The sequence below is a fragment of the Rattus norvegicus genome, chromosome 1, assembly GCF_021556685.1.
Source record: "Rattus norvegicus strain SHRSP/BbbUtx chromosome 1, alternate assembly SHRSP_T2T, whole genome shotgun sequence".
In the NCBI taxonomy this organism is placed as follows: Eukaryota; Metazoa; Chordata; class Mammalia; order Rodentia; family Muridae; genus Rattus; species Rattus norvegicus.
Genome location: NC_141534.1, coordinates 208,286,672 through 208,298,455, shown reverse-complemented (window position 1 = coordinate 208,298,455; position 11,784 = coordinate 208,286,672). Strand labels below are relative to the sequence as shown.

The following is an 11,784-nucleotide window of genomic DNA, read 5'->3' as shown; positions in this document are numbered from 1 at the left end:
CTTATCTTGTCAGGGTGTCTAGACAGCACAGACAACCAGTTGCTCCTGGCCCCTCAACAAGGCCAACCATTAGGGCAACTATTAGAAGTAAATGTGGGGCAGGGAGCATATTCTCATGTTGTTTGACATGGTGGTTCATCTCCGAGATATGTGAATATGGGTGCAAGGTCATCCTCAATTGCTGCTGGACTCTTAGACACATAAGGAGAGGGATGCATGCACTTGGGTGGACTTCACTGGCTAGAAAAAATATAGAAGTTGAGATCAATCTGCATTTTAGATCAGCAACAAATACTATTTAGAATCAGAATTTCAAAGACAGGATTTGAGACAATTGATTTTCTGTTTATCTCAGCTTCCTGCATTTTGTCTGCTAAATCAGGCAATGGGGTCTGTTATTACTGGTGTTCAGGGATACCATGTGCACACCCTAGCCACTTCCTAGTGACTAGTAGAACTCTTTGTCAAATGGAAGGGTACAGGATGAATGCAGTCTTTTCTGAGGCCCTTTGGAAATAAAGCATGAAGTTTGACCTCAGGAGAAGTTTCTGAGGACTGCCAACCCAGGCTATGCCATCATTACAATGAGCTTGGTTTGCTGTAAGAGAGGTGGGAACAGAGCCAGCGCATAGAATCATCCATAACCCTTTCCTCTCAAACATTTCTAGAGCACATCTGGTGTACAGTGTGTTGGGAGCTTCAGTAGATGAATGTCCTAAAATATTCTCAGTTTCAGAATGTTTTTCTCTGGAAATACATTAAATGCTTTACTCTGAAACCTGAAATGTCATTTTATGCTAGATTTGATAGCTGGATGAGAGTGTCTTGATCGTACCCTTCCCTCCATGTGACAGGGAACAATGGAATGTTCTGTCGCCAGTCATTGTCAGCCTGCACTTACAATCTGACACTTTGCTCACACTCAAGAACATATTATTCTCAATGTCTTAACTGACAGAGTCTGGTGGTGGGAAAGGGCAAGAGACCAGTACATACATAATCTGTGACCCTAGTCTTGGTGACCACAGCTCCTTCTCCTATCAACAAAAGGCTTCTTTCTTCTGCTTTTAGCATTTGGGGCCTGTGTATTTCAGATACATAATGGGCAGTGACAGGCAATGTGAAGTCCTATAGAAATTATTTGATTTGCCTCTGGGCAATCTTGCAGGAGTTGGGTTTGAAACAAGCTGAGTTCCTATAGCTCAAGGGAGAGGGCATCCTAGGACTCAGAGCATAGCTCAATATTCTCTACAAATTGGGTATGATGTTGAATGTTATCCTCTAGCTTCATGTGCTAGTGGGATAGAGTTCCAAGATAGGAAATTCTGGGTTCATTGCTATCGTCTGGATGAGAAGCCATGTTGTCATAAGGACCACACATATTTTTTTTCTACAGAGAGACATCCTGTTAATATTCTCTCTGTTATTCCCCCATACTCTGGTAAAAGCAGCCAGCATCAGAGTAAACAATTCTGAGTGCCCCTTCACCCTTCCTCAGCTTTTTTCATAATTACTCATATCTTCCCTACAATGACAAAACTCTCTCCAGGAACTAAACCCTGGTTGGCTCACACAAGCATGGAAATCTCTCCCATCTTGATAAATGGACTGCAGCATGCATGATACAATTTGCTTAGAAACCTTCATTCAGTGTCCACCTACGCTCAGACTCTGAATCTGTATAGTGTATGTCTTAGACCTGCTATTTTTGTTAGTCTGTGAGACATAAGAATAAAACTAAACCACTTTTTCCTTACCAGAACAGGTTCCTTATACAGAATTTATTGCTACCTGAGCTTTCAAAGGGTTTTTGAGCAATCGTGAGACTAGAGACATTTTCCATGGCTTCTGGAAACCAGTCAGCTATTACCATGTTCATCCTGCAAAGCTTTATTGATGACCCCTGGATCCAGAATGTTCTCTTTTGCCTTTTCTTTGCCTTGTTCGTGGCAGCCATAGCTGGCAATGGCCTGATTATCACAGTCATCCACAGCAGTGCCAACCTCCACACTCCCATGTACTTCTTCCTAGTCAATCTTTCCCTCATGGATGTGATCTGCACTGTGACTGTCTTGCCTAAAGTCCTGCAGAGCCTGGTGGCAGAGAACGCCATTTCTTATGGGGGATGTCTCACACAAATGTTCATCTTCACCTGGGTACTGGGCTCTGAGCTTCTGCTTTTTTCTGCCATGGCCTATGACCGCTACCTTGCAATCTGCCGGCCACTGCACTATGGTACCCTCATGAGTGGCAGGGTCTGCATGGCCCTTGCAACCTTTGTGTGGTTCATTGGAGCTCTCAATTCCTTGGTGCTCACTTGTCTGGTGTTGCCACTGTCCTTCTGTGGTCCTAATCTCATCACACACTTCTTCTGTGAGATCCCCTCCGTGTTGACACTGTCCTGCAGCCCCACATTTACCAATGACATCATGACTGTTGTTGCAGACATGTTCCTGACAGGCCTGAACTTCCTATTGACCATGACATCCTATGTGTTCATCATTGCCAGCATCCTGCGCATCCGCTCAGCTGAGGGCAAGAAGCGCGCCTTCTCCACCTGCTCTGCTCACCTGGTTGTGGTCACCCTTTATTATTCCACTGCTCTATATACTTATGTCCGGCCAGCCCTAGGAAATGCTGGACTCCTGGACAAGTTCATTGCTATTCCATACACCACTGTGACCCCGTCTCTGAACCCTCTCATCTATACTCTGAGAAACAAAGAATTCAAAACATCCTTTAAAAGACTTTTATTTGCCCATTGATGACTTTGAGCTTGGAGAAGAACTCTAGAATCAGCTGTCAAGGAGCTAAAAAGATCACTCAAGCCTTCTTTTTCTTATCTTCTGACTCTGGAGGACACAGGCCAAATTATAGCCTGGGCTAGCTGACCAAATTATAGCCTGGGCTAGCTGTCCAACGTTTTTCTTCAGAAATTCATGGTATCTACAGGGTGGTACCATTTTCTACTCTTCTAATGTTTTAGTAAGCTTTAACCATTTCTACTTCATACATTGAAGTGTGTGCTTATAATTTCAGTGTTATTAAATGTTAAGATATTTCTATGACTGAATCAAATGTATTTAACTATTGAGAATAGTTGTTTCAATGACCTACTTAAAATTTCTTGATCCTCAGTGGCATTGGCCACATGCGAATGTTTAAAGAGATAAGGAAACATGACACCTTTCCCCCAACACACACACACACACACACACACACACACACACACACACACACACACCTGCTCTAGGAATTGCTGGCTTGATTTGACTGTTTTCATCTTTTTTTATTTTTATCTTACAGTTTACACTGGTGCTTGGCTCACTTAACACTTTAATGAAGGAGCTCTCATAAAAACCTGTGTTAGGGCTGGGTATGGGAGTCTAAGATACCTATGTAAATGTGTCTGGTCTCAAGATCCAAAGATGTCAGATTAGAATTAGACACTGGCATGGTGGCCTCTTCTCAGGCCCAATGTCATTGCAGAGGTTTGCTAAAATGTAACTCTACTTTGCACCTGAGCATTTCTCCTGCTGAATGAGTTTAGTGTGCACGACGATTCTTCACAGGTTATTATTATTCAACACTGCATGCAATATGTAATGTTCATGTGACAGGAAAGAACTGTTTTAATGTAAGAGGAGCTCAGAAATAAAGAGTTTATCAGATGGGTTCATGTTAGTGTGACCATTTTGAGCATTTAATCCAATGTAGTGTTTGTCTATATTTTATAGAGAGTCATGCAACTAATACAGAAGAGATGGCAACAAACATAGAAAACAACAACAACAAAATACATGATTAAGAAATGAGGTAAGCAGGATGCAGGAAAATAAAAGGAAAAACAAGATAATGTCAATTAATTGTGGGTGTGATGATGAATGTATTCATAGTTATTTTGACTAGACTAATCTCCAAAAATATTGGTGAGAGACCCTCTATGGTTACCTGTAAATATTTTCCAAATAGGATTCCCCAAGCAGCTGTACCCCATTTCTACTGTGGCTAGTAGTTTGAAATGCACTGTGGTCAGGCAAGAATGGGACGAGGTGGGAAGGAGAAATCAGCTTAATTTCTTCCATTTTTGTCTGCTGAATGACTGCAGTCAAGGCAGAAATAAGGAAATAAATTAAATACTAGTTAGGCTTCATTGAAAATGAATTCACAATATACCAAAATTACAGGACACAACAAAAGCAATGCTAAGAGGAACATTCATAGCACAACATAGCTAAATAAAAAGTTGAAGATATCTCCTACTGGAAAATTAACAGCAGAATTGAAAGTCCTAGAATACTGCAAGACTAGGTATATCCTTTTATGCTGAGGCCAGACAAGGCAGCCTAGATAAGGGGAAAGAATTCACAGTCAGGTAACTGATTTAGGGACAGTCATTGTTCCAGTTGTTGGGAAGCCTTTGCATGAAGACTGAGCTGCACATCTGCTACATATGTGTGTGTGTGGGAGGGGTTTGGGGATAGGAGACATCCTGTATATGCTCTTTGGTTGGTTCAGTATCTGGGAGCCACCAAGGTTCCAGGCAAGTTGACTCTGTTGGCCTTCCTGTGGGATTCCTATCGCATCTGGGTCCCTTAATCCTTCCCCCAATTCTTCCACAAGACTCCGCAAGCTCTATCCAATGTTTGGCTGTGGGTCTCTATATCTGGTTCAGTGAGCTGCTGGTTCAAACCTCTCAGAGGACAGTTATGCTAAGCTCTTGTCTCTAAGCATAAAGAGTATCATGAGTAGTGTCAGGGATAGGTTCTTGCCCATGGGATGGCTCTCAAGCTGGACATGTCATTGGTTGTTTCATCTTTAAATCTCTACTTCTTGTAGGTAGGAGAAATTTTGGGTTAAAGATTTCATGGGTGGGTTGGTGTCATTATCCCTTCACTGGGGGTTCTGCCTGGCTACAGAATATGGCCACATTAGGTTCCATATCCCACACTGCTGGGAGTCTTAGCTAGAGTCACCCCCATAGACTCCTGGGAGCCTTGCCCATCATAGGTCTCTGGCATGTTGTAGAGATGCTCCCACCCTGCCAACTGCCGATTTCCATTCACTCACCTGGCCCTGTCTCTTAGTCTCTCCCCTCACCTGATTCTGACCCCCTTTTCCCATTCCCCTGCCACCCAGTTTCTTCTCTCCATCTGCCTCCAATGACTATCTTATTTCCCCTTGTGAGTGAAATGCAAGCATCTTTGCTTGGGATCTCCTTGTTATTTAGCTTGTTTAGGTTTGTGGGTTTTAGAATGGGTGTCCTGTACTTTATGGCTAATAACCACTTACAAATTTACTATGCATGCATGTCCTTTTGGGTCTGTGTTACATAACTCAGTACGATATTTTCTAATTTCATTCATTTGCCTGCAAATTTCACGATGTCTTGGTTTTTAAGCTGAGTAATATTTCATTGTGTAAACAAACCACATTTTCTGTATCCATTCTTTGGTTGAGGTCATCTGTGTTGTTACCAGTTTCTGGATATTATGAATAAAGTTGCTGTGAGTAATATGCTGGAGTCTGTGTCCTTGTGGTATGGTGGAATTTCTTTTGGGTGAATGCCCAGAAGTGGTATAGCTGTGTTCTGACATAGAACTATTTACATTTTTCTGAAAAACTGCCAGATTGATTTCCACAGTGTTTGTGCCAGCAATGGCAGAGTGTTCCCCTTGTTCCATATCCTCGCCAGCATGTGCTGTTACCTGAGTTTTTGTTGTTAAACATTCTGATTGGTGCATAGTGGAATCTCTCAGTTGTTTTTATTTGTGTATCCCTGCAAACTAAGGATGTTAAGCATTTCTTTAGTGTCTCACAGCCATTCAAGATTCCATTGTTGATAATTCTCTGTTTAGGTCTGTACCCCATTTTTTTAAAGATTTATTTATTTCATAGCTGTCTTTCAGATACACTAGAAGAGGATATTGGATCCCATTACAGATGGTTGTGAGCCACCATGTGGTTGCTGGGAATTGAACTCAGGACCTGTGGAAGAGCAGCCAGTGCTCTTAACCTCTGAGCCATCTCTCCAGCCCTGTACCCCATTTTTTAAAAAAAGATTTATTTTATTTATTTCATGTATATGAATACACTGTTGTTGTCTTCAGACACAACAAAAGGGGACATCAGATCCCATCACAGATGGTTGTGAGCCACCATGTGGTTGCTAGGAATTGAAATCAGGACCTCTGGAAGAGCAGTCAGTGCTCTTAACTGCTCCAGTCCTGTACCCCATTTTTTGATTGGACTATTAGGTGTGTTAGTGTCTAATTCCTTGACTTCCTTATATATTTTGCATATTAGCCATTCTTTGGATGTAGGGTTGGTGAAGATCTTTTCCCATTCTGCAGGCTGCCAATTTGTCCAATTGATGGTGTCCTTTACCTGACAGAAGATTCTCAGTTTGATGAGGTCCCATCTATTAGAGTTTGATCTTCAGGAAGTTGTATCCTGGTTTCTCTCCCAGTCTGTTTGTGAAATACACACACACACACACACACACACACACACACACACACACACACACATGTATATATACATATATATGCATATATATATATATGAAGTTAGTAAGTTTACTGATTTTTGGCATGTTAATTTGTGGAATTAACTTTTCTGAAAGTGTTTATCAGAAGTAAGGGTTTTCTCAGACAGTTTTTTTAAAGAAACAATCCTATTGATTCTCTGAAACAACACTCTGCCATTCATTTGTAGTTCTGAGGAAGTGTTTGGTCCTCAGAATAAACTGACACAATCAAAAAGAGAAAAGAAACTGTGTAGGTCAGTTTCATTTGAAAGTAGGCTTTATTATTCAATTAGCCCTTACTACTTCTACCCTTGGATGAAAATTTGTTTACAATCTGAAAAGGAGAAAATGGTTTACTTGGGTAATGTATAAACTAATCTTACTTGAGCACCAATAAGACAGTCCAGTGGGAAATGTCTGTTATGTACAAAGCTGGCAACCTGACCTTGATTAAAATATGAAGGTGATCAAAAGATGATCCAACAAAGTTGTCTTCTGGTTTCCATGAATCTGCAATGCTCCATAAATACATAATCACATTACACACACACACACACACACACACACACACACACACACTCACCAGAAATATTCGTCAAAAAATAAATCTCAGTACAGTTACAATATCTGTCACCTCCAGACAATTCCTTTAGGAAGTAGTACTTCAAACTGAAGTGTGAAATAGACAACAAATAGAGGCATGAAGAAGTGTGGAACATCCAATTATATATACATGTCCATAGTCCATCAAGCTATGTTATGAGTTACTCAGTTAATTGCTTATCATCTTCTTATTACATAAATTCCAAATAGATGAAAAATTGCTTTGGATACACACATGAGGAATTTAATGTTTCTTTTTTTTTATAATTCTTTATTTTATTTTATTTTTTTTATTATCTTGAGTATTTCTTATATACATTTCAAGTGTTATTCCCTTTCCCGGTTTCCGAACAGACATCACCCTCCCCCCTCCCCTTCCTTGTGGGTGTTCCCCTCCCAAACCTCCCCCCATTGCCACCCTCCCCGCATAGTCTAGTTCACTGGGGGTTCAGTCTTAGCAGGACCCAGGGCTTCCCCTTCCACTGGTGCTCTTACTAGGATATTCATTGCTACCTATGGGGACAGAGTCCAGGGTCAGTCCATGTATAGTCTTTAGGTAGTGGCTTAGTCCCTGGAAGCTCTGGTTGCTTGACATTGTTGTACTTTTGGGGTCTCGAGCACCTTCAAGCTCTTCCAGTTCTTTCTCTGATTCCTTCAATATTCTCTTCTATTAAGCATTTTAACATTAACATTGTTAAAAGTACATTGACAAACAGGACACATTGCAGAGTCCATCTTCTATCATAGGACTTCTACACAAGAGGCTGACAAGTAGTCCTGACTAATTACTGACATCCTAGCCAATCTGGATAACAAATCTCAAGAGATTTTCTGAAAATATGGAATATAAGATCAGGCACAATCCCTTACCCTTTCTTAGATACGCTTATGTACATAGCAAGATCATACAATGCTGATATTAACTAAACAGTGGCTCACTTACATGATGGGCATTTCATTCTATACATTTCAGCAGAAAAATACCTACCATCAAATGACAGCACAAAAGAAGATGATAAAAGAGCCACAGAAGGAATATATGAACCATGAAATAATATAAACTTAAACATAAATGGAGGCATGGTGGAACAGGTAATATAATTTCATTCCCAGAACTACTAAAGCTAGGTTTTTGATAACTCTCTGTAATTCATGAGACACAAAGGCCCAAGGACCTATCCCTGGGAACAAACATGCACATACTCACACAAAGACATACTAACATCACATAATTAAAATTAAGACAAATCATTAAACAAAAATTTACTCACAACCGTTTTCTTCTGTAAATGTTCACTTTTGTAACCTAGATGCTGAAACATGTAGATGCTTACAATCTGCTTACTTACAGAGTTTTTCTTCATAATGATTTATTACATGTAACAGAAAGCAAGCATGGAAGCTTGAAGTCAAAGAAATTTGTCTTTTTCTGTTGGTGTTTTCCTCAGGGAAGATTTGGGATATCCTTTTCTCCTGGAGCAAATATGTCACTGGGAGTGGCCCTTGAGAGTTTACACCCACATCACATTTCTAGTCCCACTCTCTGCTTCATGCTTCTGGTTGAGGATAGGAGCGCTGAGCTTCCTGCTTTAGCTGTCGTGTCTAACACTTGTGCCACTTTCATGGTAATCCGATATTCCTCTGAAACCATTAGCCAGATTAAACTCTTGTAAAAGTTGCCTGACACAGTGTGTTTTATCTGCAACAGGAAAGACACTACTGAACTTCCATAAAGTTTTACACTTCTAAAAGTTAGTTTATGTAATTGAGAAGAACTGTGGAATCTAAATGGTTTACCTTATCATTTACATTCAAGGGTCTGTTGTCCAAAATAAAAGCAAAATAAGATAATGCTAGAAAAGATTGATGATACTTGTCAGTTTTTTATTCTTTTATTGTTTTACAGTCTAGTTGATGCCTCCCTCCCAGTCCACCCTCCCACACTTCCTCATCCTATTTCTCCTCCCCCATGTCTCCAAGAGGATGCCCCCCCCATGCCAGGCCCCATCACTATCTTGGGCCTTATGTAGTTTAAGAGTATTTTTGGTAAGCAATTGTATCATCTGAAAATAAAGTTATTTTGACTTATTCCTTTCCTTGATCTCCTTTAGTTGTCTTATTTCTCTAGCTAAGACTTCAAGTACTATAAAATAGCTATGGAGAGACTACCCCATACAAAGAAACATCCTTGTACTGTTCCTGAGCTAGTGGAAATACTTTTCAGTTTCTCTTCATTTAGTGTGAAGTTGGAAGTGGGCTTGCTGAAAATCGCCTTTACATTGTTGAGGTTTTTTTCCCTTTTATCCTTTCTTTCATTAGCACTCTTATTACAAAAAGGGTCTGAATTTTGTCAAAGACATTTCCTGCCTCTAAGTAGTAATTTTTGTCTTTCAGCCTGTTTCTATGGTAGATTACATTCATTGATTTACACATGTTGTACCACAGCTGTATTTCTGGGATAAAGCCTACTTTACCAAGATGGATGACCTTTCTGATGTGTTCTTGGATTCAATTTGCAAACTTTTTATTGAGAATTAATATCTATGTTGATAGTGGAAATTAGTATATAATTCAACTTCTCTTTTGAGTTTTTGTATTGTTTAGCTATCATGTGGCCTTGTAAAAAGAATTAAGCAATGTGCCTTCCATTTCTGCTTTGTTGAATAATTTGAGGAATATTGGTGTTGATTCTTTTTAACATGCTGGTAGAAGTCTGCAAATTGCTTATCTGATTCTTTTGTTTATTTACAGTTCAAATAGGATCCTCCTTCCAAGGTTCCCCTCTGAAAACCCCCTATCCTACTCCCCATACTTCCTGCTTCTATGAGGGTGATCCCCAACCCACCAACTCACTCACTCCTGCCTCACTGCCCTAGCATTCCCCTACACTGGGATATTGAGCTTTCACAGGACCAAGGGCTTCCCCACCAATTGATGCCAGTGAAAGCTATCCTCTGCTACATACACAGCTGGAGCCATGGGTCCTTCCATGGGTACTCTTTGGTTGGTGTTTTAGTCCCTAGGAGCATTGGGGGGTCCAGTTAGTTGATATTGTTGTTCTTCCTATGGGGTTGCAAATCCTTTTAGCTCCTCTGTCCTACCCCTACCTCCTCCATTGGGTCCCTGTGCTCAGTCTGACAGGTGGCTGTAAGCATCCATATCTGTATTTGTCAGGCTCTTGGCAGAGCCTCTCAGGAGACAGCCATATTAGGCTCCTGTCATCAAGTACTTCTTGGCATCAGCAATAGTATCTGGGTTTGATGTCTGCAAATGGGGTGGATCCCTAGGTGAGACAGTCTCTGGATGGCCTTTCCTTCAGTCTGTGCTCTGTTCTTTGTCCCTGTATTTCCTTTAGACAGGAGCAATTCTGGGTTAAAATTTTGAGAAGGGTTGGTGGCCCCAGCCCTCAACTAGGAGCTGTATATAACCTCTGGATATGGTCTTCTGGATATGGATAGGGTACAGATTCTCTCTCCCCTTTGTTGAGTATTTCAGCTAATGTCATCCCCGTTAGGTCCTGGGAGCATTTGCTTTCTTGGTATCTGGGACTTTCTGGTGGTTACCCCAAGTTCCCCATCCTCCACTGCTACACATCTCCTTTCAATTTCCTGACCCTCTGTAGATCTTCCCCATTTCCTCCCATACCGGACCTGTCCCCCTTTTTTCCTCATTGTCCTTTTCTCTCCCAGGTCCTTCCCTCCTTCTACCTCCCATGATTATTTTCTTCCCCCTTCTAAGTAGGACAGAAACATCCACACTTTGGTCTTCTTCCTTGGGCTTCATACGATCTGTGAGTTGTATCGTGAGTATTTTTCCCCTAATATCCTCTTATCAGTGAATACATACCATGTGTGTTCTTTTGTGGGTTGCCTCACCCAGGATGATATTTTCTAGTTCCATTCATTTGCCTGCAAATTTCATGAAGTCATTGCTTTTAATAGCTGAGTTACCCCATTGTGTAAATGTATCACATTTTCTGTATCCATTATTCTGCTGAGGGAGATCTGGGTTGTTTCCAGCTTCTGGCTATTATAAATAAGGCTGCTATGAACATAGTGGGGCATGTGTTCTTGTTGTATGGTGGAGCATCATTTGGGAACATGACCAGGAGTGGTATAACTGGGCCCTCAGATAGTACTATGTCCAATATTCTGAGGAACCGCCAGACTGATTTTCAGAATGGTTGTACCATCTTGCAATCTCACCAGCAATGGAAGAGTGTTCCTCTTTCTCCACATTCTTGCCAGCATCTATCACCTGAGTTTTTTATTTTATCCATTTTGACTGGTATGGGGTGCAATCTCAGGATTGTTTTGATTCACATTTCCCTGATGACTAAGGATGTTGAACATTTCTTTAGTTGCTTCTCATCATTCAAGGTTCCGCAGTTGAGAATTTATTTTTTATTTTATTTTTTCTATTAACTTGAGTATTTCTTATTTACATTTCGAGTGTTATTCCCTTTCCCGGTTTCCAGGCAAACATCCCCCTAATCCCTCCCCCTCCCCTTCTTTATGGATGTTCCCCTCCCCATCCTCTGCCCATTGCCGACCTCCCCCCAACAATCTAGTTCACTGGGGGTTCAGTCTTAGCAGGACCCAGGGTTTCCCCTTCCACTGGTGCTCTTACTAGGATATTCATTGCTACCTATG

General features: G+C 41.0%; 1 protein-coding gene across 1 annotated transcript; it reads left to right on the top strand.

Moving 5' to 3' along the window:
- Positions 1-1,841: 1,841 nt before the first annotated feature.
- Positions 1,842-2,765, top strand: Or12j5 (olfactory receptor family 12 subfamily J member 5). Its single transcript, NM_001000239.1, has one exon. It carries the CDS (start codon positions 1,842-1,844, stop codon positions 2,763-2,765), a length of 924 nt encoding a protein of 307 aa, NP_001000239.1.
- Positions 2,766-11,784: the final 9,019 nt, after the last annotated feature.

Excerpts from the sequence above, each read along its gene's own strand:
- Or12j5 (NM_001000239.1), top strand. The coding sequence starts at position 1,842 with ATGGCTTCTGGAAACCAGTCAGCTATTACCATGTTCATCCTGCAAAGC.